The sequence below is a fragment of the Phacochoerus africanus genome, chromosome 1 (assembly GCF_016906955.1).
Source record: "Phacochoerus africanus isolate WHEZ1 chromosome 1, ROS_Pafr_v1, whole genome shotgun sequence".
Lineage (NCBI taxonomy): Eukaryota > Metazoa > Chordata > Mammalia > Artiodactyla > Suidae > Phacochoerus > Phacochoerus africanus.
This window is the reverse complement of record NC_062544.1, coordinates 189,963,287-189,981,853: the sequence shown is the minus strand read 5'-3', so window position 1 is coordinate 189,981,853 and position 18,567 is coordinate 189,963,287. Positions and strand designations below refer to the sequence as shown.

Genomic DNA, 18,567 nt, shown 5'->3' with positions numbered 1-18,567 from the left:
CACAGTCCTGGTTCTCTGCACAGCAGTACATGTGCCTTCCATGCACCTGTCTGTCTTGTCCCCACAACATAGCATGGCAGCCCAGCATATCTCATTTTCTACAAAAGACCCCAAAGATTTCTTTTTTTCACCTGCCCTGGTTACTGTCACACTTAGCACATGCCTTAAAACCTGACAGGCTCTGGTTTGTCTCTCATGTCTAAGGGACCTGCTCCTGTTGTCTTTCCTGGTGGAACAAAGGCATTGAAGCCACAGGTCACAGAGGCAAAGCATTTATTGATTAGATTCTCATCAATATTCACCCTCTGCCTAAGATTAGACCTGCCTCATGCCTTCTCCTCATGCCTTGCCCCTCCTACTCTAATGTATAACTAGTCTCGGAAAGCTAGAGAAGAACAGACAGAGGCTGGCTACTGCGTCTGCCACAGTCAGTACAGGACCTGGAATTAAGAGGAGGACTCTAACCCATAAAATGACAGAAGATAAGGTACAGTAGTAGCATGTCCATTTGAGAACATAAGTAAGGAAATTGGTTCAACTCAGTGAGCATATTGAGGATTTGGGGGGCGTTGAGTGGAGCTACTTTTCTTGGCCAATTGATAGTTAACTTGTCTTCTAAAAGTCATATTTCTTATTCAATAATTAGGATTTTAAGGATATTTGCTCTGTTTTCTGACTAGTCTGTGAATGTTTTCTCAAGTGGTACTGCATAACCATATTATTGAAGGAATGTACAAAAAAAGGCACATTAACCTATATCTAACTAATCATGAAACTTACCTGAAATCTTCAAAAATACCAATATATGAAAAACACAAGGTAAAAGGACTGTTCTAGATTAAGGGAGACTAAGAAGAACTGACAACCAAATGCAACAATGATCTTAAATATTAGAAGGAAAGTTCTAAGGGATAATATGAGAACAATGAGAAATTTTGAAAATGGTATATTAAATAATTTTTTATAACTATTATGTTCTTGGGCATGACAATGGTATTGTAATCATGTAGGAGAATGTCTTTGTTCTTAGTGCTTGCTGAAGAATTTAGGGGTGGAGTGACATAAATATCTGCTACTCACACATACAGAGTGAGAGTTAAACAAATAAGGTAAATGTTAAATGTTGGTGAACACAGGGGAAGGTTATGGAGTGTTTACTGCACTACTCTTCGACTTCTCTGTAGATGTAATACTTTTCAAAATAAAAACTTCAAAATAAAAAGGGCATATAGTTCTGTTGCTCCCTTATAAGTCCCACAACCAAATGCATCCACCTCGGCAAGCAACTGTACAAATAGGTGAGAGGGTGGCCCTGTTAGGGTAGGACCTCTAAGTTTGGAGCTGGTGTGATTTTGCTGAGCCTTCCGTCATGTCTATAGGTGACAAGGCTAGGAGCACAGACTTTGCAGTCAGTGGACTTGGATTTGGAGTGTGTGTGGTGATGCTACTTACCTGCTGTGATACTGGGGTTAAGATACTTAACAGGTCTTGGGTTTTCTCTATTGCAAAAAAAATAAGAACATATTGGGATATAAGGATATGTGTGGGATATACAGGGGTTATAATAATTCTTTATGGTATGGGAGTAATTAAATGGGATAAAATTAGAGAAACTCAGATGACAAACATTTTCATGTCAATAGTTATATATTTATATAATGTGTATTTAATGAATAACTAGGACTTGTGATTTCCTATTATAGCCCAGGACAAAGCTAAAGTTGTTAAGATTTTTAAAACAATATAAAGACAAATACTGAATTAATAACTGTACAGATGGTTAAAATCATTTGGCAAAAAATCATGAAAGTAGTGTTCAAACAACTGAAGTTCAGTAAGTACTGCAAAAAGGATGGTAATATGCTTACCACAGTGCCTGGTACATAGCAGATGCTCAAGCTTCATTTAGAACTGTCATTAAATTCCCTTAGGGGCCTTTAGAAATTGTGTTGTAGCACTTTTCTTAAGAATTGAGGAGTTCGGAGTTCCCATCATGGCTTAGTGGTTAATGAACCCGACTAGTATCCATGAGGGCTCGGGTTCGATCCTTGGCCTTGCTCAGTGGGTTAAGGATCCACCGTTGCCGTGAGCTGTGGTGTAGGTTGAAGACGCAGCTCGGATTACACATAGCTGTGGCTGTGGCGTAGGCCAGCAGCTACAGCTCAGATTGGACACCTTAGCCTGGGAACTTCCATATGCCTCGGGTACAGACCTGAAAACATAAAAAAAAAAAAAAAAAAAAAAGAGAGAATTGAGGAATTGCCTAATAAGGGAACCCAGAAAGAATAAGAACTGATGTAAGGCACAATGTCTCAGCTATGTAAATCTACCCAGACTATGAAAGATGTAGGAAAGCATGAGACTGAGGGTCAGAAGACCTGGGTTCACTCTGGGTATACCCAGTAATGCACTGTTTAACTCAGACAAAGGACTTGGACTCAGATTCTTCAACAGAAAAAGGAAGAGATTAGACTAGAATCCACTGCTCTCAAGGTCCCTTTCAGCTTGAAAATTCTGTGGTTTGAGAGGCTCCTGGACTTTTCCAACATTGGGTGCAAGATCACCTTTGGGTTGGTGTTCACAGCATTTTGTAGAGGAAAGAGTACAAGGTTCTCCTCCTTACCTAGTTAATCAAGAGCTGCTGAAAATCTGCTTTTTAGTTTAGCAGTTGGAATTTAAGATGAGCTCTGGGTTCCAATACAAGAGTATCTGTCATTCATCAGCTGTGTGTGTTGAGCATACCACTTAATCTCTGAGCCCTGGTTTTATCACCTGCAAAATGGGGGTGATTTCACGTACTTTGTAGTACTGTTGTAAAGATTATTGGTGAAGTCTGAAAAATTGACAGATGGTTGTTCGGCAAGAGTGATGAGATGATAATGATGTGGTTAAAGACCTGTTGTTTTATAGCCCTTTCACTATTTATAAAAAGACCACAGTATGTGTCTTATTCAGTCTTTATAATAATTCTATGCATTAAATATTATTATGATACCCAATTTTGGAGCAAAGAAACTGAGACTTGAGGATAAGGGCCTACCTGGGACTCTTCCAGGTTTTCTGACTGCCAACTCTATTTGTTTTTCCTAATAGACCCCATCTGATTTCTAAGCCAAAAAATAAACACCACATTTTGTTTTAGGTTAAGGTTCAGCCACTTGCCCCATTCTTCTCCTCTGCATTTATCTAGTGGCATATTTTTCATTGGATATAGAGTGTAGTACTTTTTACTTAAAATTATTAAGCCCCCAATGAAGAAATTCTTTCTAAAAGTGCAAGCTTAATACCTTGTTGCCCATGGAGAGGCTTGAATATCTTCTGCCACTTGGTGGGTATTTGGCCTGTGGACAAGTTCCTTATCCTTTCTGAACCAGTTTTCCCCTGTGTAAGATGGCGTAATAATTCCTACCTACAAGGCTGTTGAGAGAACAGGTAAACAATTTAGAACCCAGAGCCTGGACAGAGTATGGTCCTCTCTAAGTTCTCATTGCTTTCACCAGCTACTTTGTACCTACCCTTGGGTCAACTCCTTAAACATTAGATTGAATGTATGAGGGTTAATGGACTAATTCACACTTAGTAGTTTTCAGAAATTTTCCCTCTCATACACAAAACTTTCTCTGACCAAGTAGAACTATATAGGAGGTTGACTACAAATGTTAGCTCTTTTTGTTTCACAATGGAAAAAGAAAAGATGGGAAGCAACTATCCAGTTTAAAAGGGAGCTCAAAGAGGAAGATCGAACCTGAAAATATGAGGTACAAAACAAAAACAAAAAAAGAAGTGCAATCCAAATTTTCAGAGACTTTGATAGTTGGGAATTCAAGTGACCTGCTTAAAATAAATGGAATTGTTCCTTATCTAACCAATTGTGTGTAATTTCTACCTCAAGGAGTTAAAGTGGGGAACTCTAGGCCACAGAGTGCATAGTGACTTTTTTTTTTGTTATCCCTATAACATGAGAAAGTGATCTTAGGGGCAGCTCCAGTATTTACACAGCTATGACTTAGAATAATTTAATCGAAAGGTAAGGGACACAGATCTTCTATTTTTGAAAATTAACTTAGATTTTTGTCAAAGAAATGTAGGAGCAGCTAATACTTGTGACTAAGACTGCCATTTGGAGTGGCAGAGGAAAGCTGAGGAAGATTATAGGGAACCAAATCTGCTGCAGCCACCACCTTCACCCCCAATGTCCATTTCTATAGCACCCCTGCTCACCATTGCCATGGTCACCACTGGATTCAAAATAAAAGAAAGGAACTATATGCTTGTCTGGTAAGGACAGGAAGAAAGAGCCAGCAGAGAGCAGAAGCCTTGGGGTGGAGTGGGAGGGGTGGTCACTAAGACAACCAGTGCTTGGAGACTGTACCACAGGAAGAAAAGGAGATGCAGGGATGAAACTGGGTGAGTATACCTTGGCCTTGGGCTTGGCGTTGGGTAGGACTTGAGATTCTTCTTCAGCTGAGCTACAGATGAGCAGCTGAGTAGACTTTTTTTGCCCTTTTAAGTTTTTGTTCAGAGACCTCACAAAAGTTTTCTATGGGTGTGTAAGGAAGGAGCAAATTTGTGTGATGAGTGGTGGGAAAATGGGAAATGCATTTAGAATTGGTGAGTGGTGATTTGACTTCAGCATCACAATTGGCAAATTCTATGGATATGTGCACCTATGGATTTTTTTTCAATTTAGAAAGATTAGGAGCGTAAGTATGCAAATGTGTTAGGCCTTTTTTTTTTTTTTTTGTCTTTTTGCCTTTTCAGGGGCTGCTCCTGCGGTATATGGAGGTTCCCAGGCTAGGGGTCTAATCGGAGCTGAAGCTGCCGGCCCACACCAGAGCCACAGCAACGCAGGATCCCAGCCACATCTGTGACCTACACCACAGCTTATAGCAACACTGGATCCTTAACCCACTGAGCAAGGCCAGGGATTGAACCCACAACCTCATGGTTCCTAGTTGGATTCGTTAACCGCTGAGCCATGACAGGAACTCCCCCCCTCCCCTTTTTTTTTTTTTTGCTTTTTAGGGCCTCACCAGTGGCATATGGAGGTTCCCAGGCTAGGGGGCCAGTTGGAGCTATGGCTGCCAGTCTCTGCCACAGCCACAGCCACACCAGATCCGAGCTATGTCTTTGACCTACACCACAGCTCATGGCAATGCCAGATCCTTAACCCACTAAGCCAGGCCAGGGATGGAATCCACAACCTCATGGTTCCCAGTTGGTTTCGTTTCACTGCGCCATGATAGGAACTCGGTGTTTGGCTTTCAAATGTCTGTTTCTGACACCAATGAGAAATGCAAAATTACCAAGTAATTAAAAGCAAAGGTTCTGATCCAGATCATTATTCTATAAGTTACTGGCTGTAAGACGTTAACCTAGTGTAGTTAGCTATAAAATAGGGATACTAATAGTACTGTCATGAGGAGTATGATTGGCAGAATAATGGTCCTCAAAGGATGTCCACAATCTCATCCCCAGAATCTGTGAATCTATTACCCTAGGTAGGAAAAAAAAAGGGCTCTACAAATGTCATTAACATTATGGAACTTGAGATAGGAGATTCCTAAATTATTCAGATATGCCAAATTTAATCCCACAAATTCTTAAAAGGGAAGAACTGTCTTGGCTGCAGTCAGGGTCACAGAGCTGCAACATGAGGACTTGACCAGCCTATTTCTGTCTCTGAAGATGGAGGAAGGGCACCTCTAACCAAGGAATGTTGTGGCTTCCACAGCTGGGATGACTCTTGCTTTACAGCCAGCACAGATCTTGGTCCTACAACCGTAGGGAACTGAATTTCACATCAACTTGAAATTTCCCCTACAGCTTCGAGAAAGGAACACAGCTTGGCAACACCTTAATTTTAGTTTGATGAGACTTGACCTCCAAGAACTGACCTACAAGAACTGTAAAATAATAAATTTGTGTTATTTAGGCCACTGCTTTGTTGGTTTTTTTGTAATAGCAGCAAGAGAAAACTATTATGGGTAAATGAGATAATACACACACAGCAACCAATGGCATGCAATAGGCAATATTAAGTATTAGGCACCGAAGCTGTGTTTGCATTGCACCTAACATCAGATGGTCCAGATTGTAGTGATAGAGATTATCCAGGAAGTGAATTAAAGCCCTCTTAAGGCACCTCCTGCTCCCCTCACTGCTAATGATGCTACCTATAAATAGGATGAAATTCCTTGTCCTTGGAAACAGCTTGAAGGGGAAAAGATTTTAAGGAGAAATCACCAACCAAGTGAGTGGAACCCCATCATAGTCTTGGCTGCCTCAGCCACTGGGTTTTAGATGTCTAGTTCCATTTTAGAGGATAATTCAAAATCTCTGGTAATCCTATAAACCATATACCGTACTGTGTATGTTTATGTACGTGTGCAAGCACCCACACACGTGCAATTTTTATGTATACTTATGTACTTATTTATAATTATTTTACTATTGATTATTAATAAATAACAATATATGTATATGTGATTTGTACCTGACAAATACAAATGTGAATTATATAATTACATGACATACATATGATTCATAATTGTATGATATACATATGCCTCTTTCTATATATGTATAGATATGGAATTAGCACATATTAGTACATATTTTGGATCAGCTTGAACTTCTTTCTTTCAAGGAAGGAAGTTGCTGGGAGGGAAGTCTATACAGGTGCCGCTTGCAATTAATTCTGAATTAGTGGAAAGAGGGAGCAAACCTACAAATTCCCAATCTTCACCCCAGAGATTCCAATCTGGTAGCAGATCCGGAGTGAGCTCCAGGAAGCTACACATGTAATAAGCTTTCCGAGTAAGGTCTGGTTTTAGGACCACTAGATAGTGACTTCAGAGGCTCTCAGGGTGGTACTGGGATAATACTTTATTGATGATGACACTGAAATTTCTGATCTCCAGTTTAATTGGGGAATGAAGGGGCCTGGGTAATTACCTATTCTTCATGCTGGAGTAGGGGATTTACGGTCATCCACCAAATTAGAGAAAACTGAAGATCCTATGGGGGAAGTGGCTTGGGTCATCTACCTACTAAGTATCAGAGTAGAAACTAAACTCTGTGTTTTTAGGTCTCATTCATTTACTCAACGAAGTTCCTACTATATCTCATGTCATTTAAAATTTTAAATGACATAGATATATACATGAAATATTTTCCTTATAAAATGTATAATAATGTAAATAAAAGAAAAAAATACTCTTTTACCTTGCCTCTCCAATCTCACATTCCTCCTCAAAGGTCGTCCTTTTTTTACTTGTTCTTCAAGAAAATATTCTAGGAATTACATACAACATGCACAAAGCAAAGAATACTTAGGTTTATGTCTTTTTTAAAAAAATGAATTTACACGGTTTCCTTTGTCACTTAATAAGCCAGCATGTAATGATTACCTTATTCTTTTTAAATGCTGCGGAGAGTGTTGTTTGCATCATGATGTATTTGAATCAATTTGGCTATTTCCCACTGAATGACACTTAGGTTCTTTCTACAATTCTTACTATTACGCACACACACACACAATAGTGCATCAAATATCCTTATATGTGACTGTATGCATGATATGATTTATCTAAGATGGTTAGACATGTTAATTTTGAGCTGAAGGGGATGGATGTTCTGCCACTTTCTACTCTGCTTTTTGTAGCTACATGAAGTTGGAAAGAAAATAATATCTCTTAATCCACAAATCTATGTTCAACAAGATGCAGATCCTGAAAAGTACCCTTACCTGGATGTTGATGTGACTTGTTATGTCTCTTATATGAGTTTTGAGGTGTTCTCATATCATAACAATGTCCAGGAGAACTCCCTGTCTCTTTATTACTGGTATCTAATTTGACTTTTCAAAATTCTATTTTAAAACTATTTTTATTTTAGCAGTGCCTTTTAGTCAGCAGCAATTCTAGTTCACATTCCTGATTTTTAAGCTTATAGGGGAAAAATGTATATTATATATACAAAACATACATATATACACACATTATACATACACGCATGCACACACACACACACACACACACACACATATATAAAAGAATGTCTGGTTCCTTCCCTGGATGAAGCTGTCCCAGGCTTTTTGCCACTTTAGCAATGTACGGAAAATGCAAGGAGCCCCCACTCCTGTATGACTGAGCCCTGCCTGGAGCATAGGGCACATGGTGAATGAGTATCAAGGGGCAAGAACCAGTCTCTTGGAGGTTCTTGCCTCTTGATAGGTGGAGCTGTCAGAAGTCCATACCGCAGACTGATGGGACAATGGGTAGCTGAAATTACTTCGTTTTTCCCAGCCCTGTGCTTCATTCCTCACAGATCACTGGAACTTTGGTTTTTGCTGTCCTCACTGCTGTGCTGGGTTCCTTCCAGTTTGGATACGACATTGGTGTGATCAATGCACCTCAACAGGCAAGTGAAACATGTACAAGTTCTCGTTTTGGCAATTTCTATCAATGAGAGAAAGCTATCTGCTCCTCATCCAGAGAGATAAAGTGTGCCCACGTGAGTAATCCCGGTCTTCTCTCGGGTACCACGTGCATGGTTCCAAAGTTGATAACTTGGCCTTGACTCCTCACTTAATAACCCTCACAGAAAAAGAAGGGGTAGTAAATAATTCTTGATCTCTAATCCTGTTGTTCGCTGAGCTCATAGAAAACTCCAGCCAGAATACCATGTGCCTGAGGATTTTTTTAAAGCTTAACAGCTTATTGCAGCATACATTCAGAGCTCCCAGCCATACATGGATGGAAATGCCAGGGAATAAGAGGAAACAAATAAGGATAGGGTTTTTTCAGTGTTTAAGCATGAACTGAGCACTAACTCACTGTGTGTCAGGCACTTTAATATATGCTCTCCCCAGTTTTACTCGGTCAAAAACCATCTTATGTCCATTACTTGGCCAGATCAAAACATTTAGGAGTCCTGGTGGGGAGTGGGAGGAGGAGTGGGGGTGGGCTGGAGACAGAATTGGATGAAGGTAGTCAAAAGGTACAAAATTCCAGCCGTAAGAGAAATAAGTACCGGGGATATAATACACAACATGACAAATATAATTAACATATGTTGTATATGAAGGTTAAGAGAGTAAATCTTAAGAGTTGTCATCACAAGGAAAAAAAAAGGCAAACAAACAAACAAACAAAAAAAAACCCTTTAGGAATGCTAACCCTAAAAAAAATTCTAGTCCTTCCCCCTACTCCTGTATTCTGTTGTTGATCTAAAGTAAAATAATAGAAAACTCTTAAATAATAGTCAAGAAGTCCAACAAAGTTTGGCTTTTCTCCAAATGGATGGGTATTTTTAAAATATCAAACAATTTCTACCACTTTCCCTATTTACTTTGTGCATCTCTACTCTGATCTCCAGTAAATAGATAGGAAAAGGATGTCATTTTTCTCAGATCCCACAGCCTGTAAGTGGGGAAACCAGGACTTCATTCCTTCTGCTCTACCTCAGACTGTCAGGTCATTTAGGGTGGGATTGATGTTTTGTTCCTCTTCCTATCATCAGTTCCAAGCACAATGATTGATGTAAACAATAAAGTGGTTAGTGAATGAAAAAGAGAGAGAGACAGAGAGAAAAACTGGGGGAAAAAGTGGCATAAGGTGATGGTACAAGCATTTGGTGGATGCCTTCTATGAATCCATCATATTTTATCTGCTTCTCTTCCAACATTAAACTCCAAGGAAAATGCAAGATACTTTAGGGTGTGAAGGTGTGCAATGTGTACTTGCAGCAGTTCAGCTGAAAAGGGTTGCCCTTGGGCCAAAAGATGTGCTCTGTTTAGGCAACGCATAACATCATGAATACAGTGAGACTTGTCAAGGCTGAGAGATTTAGGTAATAACCCTAGGGGTCATATCTTTTTTCTGGGGGTGATGAAAATAGGTGCCAATTTAGCAAGATTCCTGAAATTTGGCTCAATAGCATCACAATTTGGAATTGGTGGAACCTCTTTTCTTCTTGTGGGAGATAGTTTCAAATCCTTCTTTAAACTATCCTCTTCAGCCTTATAGGGGAAATTAACCTAAGGTTTCCCCTCCTCCAGTCCAAATCCTAGAGTCAGACCTGAAAACAGAGATCCTCCACTGGCTTAGTGCCTTCTCTATAGCCCCTTGCTTCTGTATTTAAAGAGCTGCTTAAACACTGTTTAAGAAGAGTCATTTGGGCCTATTAGTTTTTATTAGCAGATTGACATTTGGAATTATTTTAGTTTTTTGTTTTGTTTTTGATTTAATTTTTGGCTGTTTAGGGCCATACCTGCAGCATATGGAAGCTCCCAGGCTAGGGGTCAAGTCGGAGTTGTAGCCGCTGGCCACAACCACAGCCACAGCCACACCAGATCTGGGCCACCTCTTTGACCTACATCACAGCTCATGGCAACACTGGATCCTTAACCCACTGAGCAAGGCCAGGGATCAAAACCACATCCTCATGGATACTAGTCAGGTTCATTACTGTTGAGCCACAACAGGAACTCCCTATTTTAGGATATTTTTAAATGACACTTTTTAATGTTATGATGACTATGCATGCCTATTGCAGAGTTTTAGAAAAAAATCCATAATTATTTCACCATGTAGATAGAGCAAACTGCTGAGAACATTTGGGATAGTTCCTTTCAGCCTTTCTTCTCTGTACATTGTCTTTATAGAATGGCCTTCCAATGAGGCAAATGTCTTGATCAGACCGCTTTTATTGTAAGAGGATGTCGGTTCTCTCCCTCACTCAGCTGACTTGCCCACATAGGACATTGCCCGTGACTGGCAACATAGGGCAGCTGCATTTCAGGTCCTTGTTAGAGGTCCTCTCAGCTCAATGTGGCTGAATAGTGACCAAATCATCCAGAAGAATGACACGGAAGGAAAAGAGCCTGAAGGATGTGCCTTTACTCGATTATACTTTTGCATGACCTTTGCCTCTACTGGAACAGATTATAAAATATGACTGTGAAATTTAGTTTTAAACACTATTCATTCTATTACATAGTGAATTCTATGAGGACCCTATGAGAAAATTCTTTCAGGTCTCAATACCTTTTCAGGGACTAGAGAGCGGTTTTTGATCTTCAGAATTCACTAATATACATGATTGTTTTCCTCTCTTTTCACTGGCTGCCAGGAAACTTATTAATAAATTTATAGCTCACTTAAAGCAGGGATACAGCACTTGGTATTTGAATTTTGTGTAGTAACTTTATTTTTGCCCTTGTCTTTCCCAATTTTTTTTCTTACATTCATGTTTGTGTTTCTATTAAAACATTTATGCAAGTCAATTTAAATCCTGTTATGCAGGGTAATGGTGGAGAGAACATGTATCTTTTCAGCCTGCAGGACATTTTCAATTTGAATAGTCGCCAACCTTTAAAACTTGAAGAATTTAACATAAAACCCAGATTTCTATTTCCCCTTTAAAAATTAAAGGTCATAACATGAGTCTCACACTGCAGCTCCCTCCTTCAGATGGGACAGATAAATCTGTCCACTCGGTGTGATATGCTCAATAAGTACAGAGAGTGTTTCAGTCCTCTAGGCATCAAGGTTCATCTTGCCTCCTTTACTTGTTTGTCCTGCCTAGTTCTTTTTGGCACTGGAATTTGTGACCTCTGTTTTATAGGATATGGTCAGCAGTAAATAATCTATATATGTTAGTGTGTACATAACACAAATAATTGAGATAATCCTGTTTAAATACCTAACAAACATTTTAAAGGAAAAACAAGCAGAAAATATACAGAATATTTGAAATATTGGAGCTATTTTTCTTTATTTTATCTCCTTAGGTAATAATAACCCATTATAGACACGTTTTGGGTGTTCCGCTGGATGACCGAAAAGCTATCAACAGCTATGCTATCAACAGTACAGAGGAGCTGCCCACAGGACCATACCCAGGGGATCCAACACCAACCTCTTGGGCTGAGGAAGAGACTACGGCATCTGCTAGCCTCATCATCATGCTCTGGTCTCTGTCTGTGTCCATCTTTGCAATTGGTGGAATGATTGCATCATTCTTTGGTGGGATGCTTGGAGATCGGCTTGGAAGGTATGAAAATTTAATAAATAAGCACAAACACAGAAATGTCAGTGTTTTGAATTTCTAACAATTTGTTTTGAAGGAATTAATCTTTCCTTTTATGAAATAGTTTTAGAGTTATTTTTTTCAATTCATGACCCATGAGTTTGGTTGGTGTTGGACCAAATAATGGAGATAGCTGTTGGAGCAGTATGCTTAGCTGTGGAGGCATTTACAACAAAAGTGAGTTTGGTGTGTATTTCTAGATAATGACTTTGATTCTCTTTGTAGCTTATAAAATATATTAAGAAACAGTGCACAAATCATTAACTCAAGACCTCAACAGAAGAGTCAAGAGTAGAATTTTCAACCTGGGAGTCTATTGTTGTCTTCACCAAATCACTCCATTTCTCAGACATCCAGTTGTTCATTTTCAGATTTAAATTTGGCATTTGGATCAGTCGAGTCAATATCCCCAACTTCCAATTACACAATATACTTGGCATGGAGTTTCTAGCTGTGGCTACTGCTCTCTCAAAGCCCCAAGCAGAGATGAAGCCAGTGGTGTTTCCATTTCTCCACCCTGGTGTCTATTAGGTGTTTTGGATTAAAAACATCTGTGGAACCCCTTTACTTTCAAAGTTCATTTAGTTTAATCAGGTGACATACTAAAGCTCCTGGGATTCCCCCAACCCCAAAAGAGAGGAAGTAAAACAGAAAATCAAGTCTATTTCTTTAGATTTATTTTCTGCTTGTGGAGTTCATCTTTTATTTATTAATCACTTTTTTCTGATTATTAAAAAATGCAACTATGGAAATTGAGAAAATGCAAAAACATTTAAAGATCTAAATGATATAGGCAATTATCTTAGTAATTCTGGATTACAACTCATTTAGTTTTTAAAATTCCTACTTTAAATTATAATATTATATCTCTGGTTGTTAAATTCTGGTAACTTCTCTCTCTTGTACCAGAGCTTTTGTATAAGATTGTAAGAATTTCTCTTTAAGTAAGAGTAGCATGGTAACCCAGGTTTTATTCTTGTTCTTATTTGAAGGGGACATTCCTCTACTATAAAGGAAAATGATCAGTTCTTGGAGTTCCTGTTTTGGCTCAGTGGTAATGAAACTGACTATAATCCATGAGCACGCAGGTTCAATTCCTGGCCTCGCTCAGTGGGTTAAGGATCCGGCAATGCCATGAGCTGTGGTGTAGGTCAAAGATGCGTTCAGATCTGGTATTGCTGTGGCTATGGTATAGACCAGCAGTTGTAGCTCCAATTTGACCCCTAGCCTGGGAACTTCCATATGCCACACGAGTGGCCCTAAAAAAAAAAAAAAAAAAAGATCAGTTAGTTCTTCAAATTTTCATCAACTCACTGGTGTTTAACTGAACTTTAAATCAGTGTCCATAAATTATAGTAGTCATAAACTGGTTTTAATTATTTAAAAAATTCAAAGATCATTTTAATTTGCACCAAGTTGGTTTAAGTGGTAACTGGAAAAATTTCTAAATTAATTATGTCAAATAAATAGACATAATTAATAGAAATAGAAATAATTTTAAAATATGCAAAATTAAATTAAATGTTAAAATATGTTCATACCAATTCTTTTCACAGCTATTGATGTTTTATTCTTCTCATCCCTGAAGAAAAAATTTAAGCCCTTGTCCCTTATTTAGAAATGAGATTCTAACAACCCACTGACTTATTCTAAAATATTTACTTAGTGTCCTAGTGATGGAACCAGGATGCAGGTCCTCTCAAGTCTTAGGATTTAGCATTAATAGTGGTCATATCCCAAAATAATATCAAATGACCACTTATGAAATAATTTATGGTGAACTAAAAGTGAGGCTTCTACCAGGTTGCGGTGCAAAAATGATCCTTGAAAAACAGACCTAAAATTAATAACTTTAACTTCAAAATTAAGAAAAAAAATAGATTAGTCTCTCCCATAAAACTATTTTTTCTAGGGAGATTCACTGAGAAATGACATGATCGTCCTTACTGTTAGGGTCATCGCTTTACCAGTTTAAAGTAAATAAATAAAAATGTACTTTTCCACTGCTGCTTTTTAAAAAAGTCTTTCCTTGTAATTTCATAATAGTGAATAGAAATCTGTGACCACTATTTTATACATTTGGGTTTTCTAGGTCAATTTTTACCTAAAATTTAAGTACCAGGGTAAAGCAGGGGAGACCATGGTCTGTGCAGCCCACACTACGGTGAGTGAAGGAATGTGTACATGGCTTGCCTTTGAATGTGTTCTTTCTTTTGTATCAGAAGTGGAACTCACCAAAATGAGGCATTTTATGTTTGGTTTCACACAGATCATCCCAGCTCTGTCACTTAATAGCTATGTGAAAATAAGCAAGTTACCTTGGTTCTCTAAGACATCTGCATTGTGGGGGAAAAGTACCTCCCTCATGGATTATTATGAAGATTAAATGAAAACAAATATAAAAGGTTTAGCACACTGCCTGGCACATAGGGAGCAGGCAGCAAATATCGATGATGATGATGATGATGATGAAGCATAGGCTAAAAAGTATTTAGAGCAAGATTTAAAGGAATATACTTAGAAAGACATTTCTTTCTTCCTGATTCAACCATTTCATGTATTTTTAGATTATTTATTCTTGGCTGTTTCTCACATCTGAGCTGAAGTTAAAATCCTTTAAGTTGTATAAAGTGCTCCAGCATCCACCAGTGGTAAGGAAGAGGGACTTTAGAGCAATCTGGTATCAAAAACACTCCCAGGCTATCTCTTCTACAACTTTTTTTATCTTTTTCCCTCAATGGAATACACTATTAGTTAGCTAGTAGAAATTTCCCAAGGACAGCCTGCCATCCTGTCTGTAGAGAAAAAGCACTTCACAGAGAAACACCCCTGTCTCTTTTTCTACTCTGCAGCTCTGAAGCTGGCCAGCCCTAAATCACTTTATTTTACCTGCCTTTGAGTAGTTGATAACGCCCATATACTAGTTTCTTGCTACTACTCTAATGCATTACCATGCACTTAGTAGCAAGACACATTCGTTTTCTTACAGGTTCAGTTTCATTTGACTGAAGTCAAGGCATCAGCAGGGCTCCTTCCTTCTGGAGGCTCTGAGAGGAGAGTCTGTCCCCTTGCCCTTCCCAGCCTCTGCTGTCATCTCTATTCCTTGGCCCTCTCCTCCATCTTCAGATCACATCAATCAAGCTTCACTTCTTTCATCACATTACCTCCTCTTCTGCCTTCCTAGTCTAAGGATAGTTGCAATTACATTGTTGAGCCCAACTGAATAATCTCTTCTCTCAAAATCCTTAATTTAACCATATCTGCAAAATTCCTTTGCCATATAAAGTAACATATTCCTAGAGTCTGTGGATTAAGATATGGATTTGTGTAGGGTATTATCCAGCCTATCACATGGTTTATTGGGCAAACACTGCAGTATGAGATTATAAGGTTTTATTTTCTAGAAAAAAAAAATCTGTTTGGTGTCTAAGATACTTGCTTAGAAAAAGTTCACCTATTAAAGTTTGAAACATTAAAATAGAACATAACAGTGCTCGCTTCGGCAGCACATATACTAAAATTGGAACAATACAGAGAAGATTAGCACGGCCCCTGCGCAAGGATGACACGCAAATTCGTGAGGCATTCCATATTTTTAATTAGAGCAAAAATAAACCCATGGGACTTAATCAAACTGAAAAGCTTTTGCACAGCAAAGGAAACCAAAAAGAAAACAAAAAGACAACTTTCAGAATGGGAGAAAATAGTTTCAGATGATGCAACCGACAAGGGCTTAATCTCTAGAATATATAAACAACTTATACAACCCAACAGCAAAAAAGCCAGTCACCCAATGGAAAAATGGGCAAAAGACCTGAATAGACATTTCTACAAGGAAGATATACAGATGGCCAGCAAACACATGAAAAAATGCTCAGCATCGTTGATTATAAGAGAAATGCAAATCAAAACTACCGTAAGATACCACCTCACACCAGTCAGAATGGCCATCATTAATAAATCCACAAATAACAAGTGCTGGAGGGGCTGTGGAGAAAAGGGAACCCTCCTGCACTGTTGGTGGGAATGTAAACTGGTACAGCCACTATGGAGAACAGTTTGGAGATACCTTAGACATCTATACATAGAACTTCCATATGACCCTGCAATCCCACTCTTGGGCATCTATCCGGACAAAACTCTACTTAAAAGAGACACGTGCACCCGCATGTTCATTGCAGCACTATTCACAATAGCCAGGACATGGAAACAACCCAAATGTTCATCAACAGATGATTGGATTCGGAAGATGTGGTATATATACACGATGGAATACTACTCAGCATAAAAAAGAATGACATAATGCCATTTGCAGTAACATGGATGGAACTAGAGAATCTCATACTGAGTGAAAAGAGCCAGAAAGACAAAGACAAATACCATATGATATCACTTATAACTGGAATCTAATATCCAGCACAAATGAACATCTCCTCAGAAAAGAAAATCATGGACTTGGAGAAAAGACCTGTGGCTGCCTGATGGGAGAGGGAGGGAATGGGAGGGATCAGGAGTTTGGGCTTATCAGACACAACTTAGAATAGATTTACAAGGAGATCCTGCTGAGTAGCACTGAGAACTTTGTCTAGATACTCATGTTGCAACAGAACAAAGGGTGGGGAAAAAATGTAAGTGTAATGTATACATGTAAGGATAAATTGATCCCCTTGCTGTACAGTGGGAAAATAAAATAAAATAAAATAAAGAACATAACAAGATACTTACATTTCTTTGTGGGATAAAATTTTCCCATCTGTTCAATCAGATTCTTTTATTGTCCTTATTATCATCAACTGAACTTTGAAGAAGGCTTTTGTGTACCTCACTTTCCCATTTAACAGGAGGAAGAGTATCAGATACCTGCAAATGTCAGTTTCCATATGATTAATTTTGAAAATGATGTTTTTGTTGCTCTTGTCAGCTTGATTACATATTTTACATTGGTTGACATTATTTCATAGATTCTGGAAATATCCTGGCATACAATGATAAAATAAGGATAATTATAGTTCTCTGTGATAAGACTTATAGTAAAAGTATGTTTTAATTTACTTCCAAATAATTCATAGTAAATTCAACTTAACTTTGAAATTTCCTTTCATGATCTGAATCAACTAAAAGCCCATACCATTAAAATTAAAAAAAAAAAAAGGTGTCATGGGCTATAAATAACAGAATTAAGTTTAGCTATCATCAGGCAATTATGCTTTAAAACAATCATCTTATAGAAAACTTTAATTGTTAACTATTTGTAAAGTGTCAGAAGTGTTATCTTAAAGCAAACCAATCACTATCACAATTGAATCATCTCTTAACAAAATGTGGAGATTAGGTACGTGCAACCCAAATTCTCTCATTATAAACATTGCTTATTGTTAATGCTTTAACCCACAGACAAATCAAAACAGCAATAATGGTTTAAGAGACCCCAAGTAGCTCTATCAGCAAAATTAAAATAATCACTTTTAGGTAAAAATCTCAGCATGCTCTAAACCAAATAATTTTTTCACGTTTTGATGTTGAACTTATAATCTTTGCTTTTCAAATTTTCAGAATAAAAGCCATGTTGGTAGCAAACATTCTCTCATTAGCTGGAGCTCTCTTGATGTGGTTTTCGAAATTGGGACCATCTCATATTCTAATAATTTCAGGAAGAGGCATATCAGGACTCTACTGTGGTAAGTTGTGCACACACACATGTACATACACTCACACATGCACACATTTGAAAATTATTCTAAAGTGAATTTTTTGAGTCTTAGATGACATCACAAAAGGAAAAGGCAATAGCATAAAGGTGCAGTACTAAGTCAGGGAGATTTGGGACCATTAAGTGGGAGTTTCAAAGTTATGTTTTTATCCATAGAAATGCCATCATATCTAGTTGTATGATCTCTGACAAATTATTTAACTCTCAATTTCCTTATTAATTGTATGAGAAGGATAACAATATCTACCTCTTGAAGTGCTCGTGAGAACATGGGTAATGTGTTTGGCATAGGATTTTACTACAGTAACATGCTGAAATACTAGCTGTTACTATAACTCCTGTTGTTCAGTAGACAGTGGAAGACTGCTACTCTCAGAACCCCTACCTCTATCCTCATGGCCAACCTGGCCACTGATGTCTCGGTCTTTCCTATCTAGGAAGACCTTGACATCCCAGCCCATCTCTCAGACCACTTTCCCTAGCCCCATCTGCTTCCTCATGTGACTGGTTGAAGTGCTAAAGAGGCAGTGGCCAAAGGGAGAGAGAATAAGGCAAAAGCAGCTGGTAGCAGAGTTCAGAATAGAGGAAAGATATTCCTCCCAAGAACGTCACATCTAAATAGCTGAATCACTATTTCTTGGAACAGCTTTTCAAACTTCCTGAAGAAACTTATCAGCAGAGACCTAAAGAAAGGGAGAATCATACATTCTCTGAAATGGCCAAATCTTTTGTTTTTCAATGCCAGTGACACCCACTGTCCC

The 18,567-nt window shown here is 38.3% G+C and overlaps 1 protein-coding gene and 1 non-coding gene across 3 annotated transcripts in view; both read left to right on the top strand.

Annotated features, from left to right (window-relative positions):
- The first annotated feature begins 426 nt into the window (after positions 1-426).
- SLC2A2 (solute carrier family 2 member 2) overlaps positions 427-18,567 on the top strand; it is a 30,537-nt gene continuing 12,396 nt past the window's right edge. The window contains exons 1-4 of one of the 2 annotated variants that reach the window (XM_047755239.1): positions 427-487; positions 8,332-8,424; positions 11,798-12,060; positions 17,650-17,774. In XM_047755239.1, coding sequence (XP_047611195.1) covers positions 473-487; positions 8,332-8,424; positions 11,798-12,060; positions 17,650-17,774 — 496 coding nt within the window. In that variant the 5' untranslated portion in view covers positions 427-472. Of the gene's footprint in view, positions 488-8,331; positions 8,425-11,797; positions 12,061-17,649; positions 17,775-18,567 lie in introns of those variants that run through there. The other variant, XM_047755248.1, reaches the window with a different exon arrangement.
- Positions 15,587-15,693, top strand: LOC125114670 (U6 spliceosomal RNA). Its single transcript, XR_007131872.1, has one exon. It is a non-coding gene; the product is annotated as a U6 spliceosomal RNA (small nuclear RNA).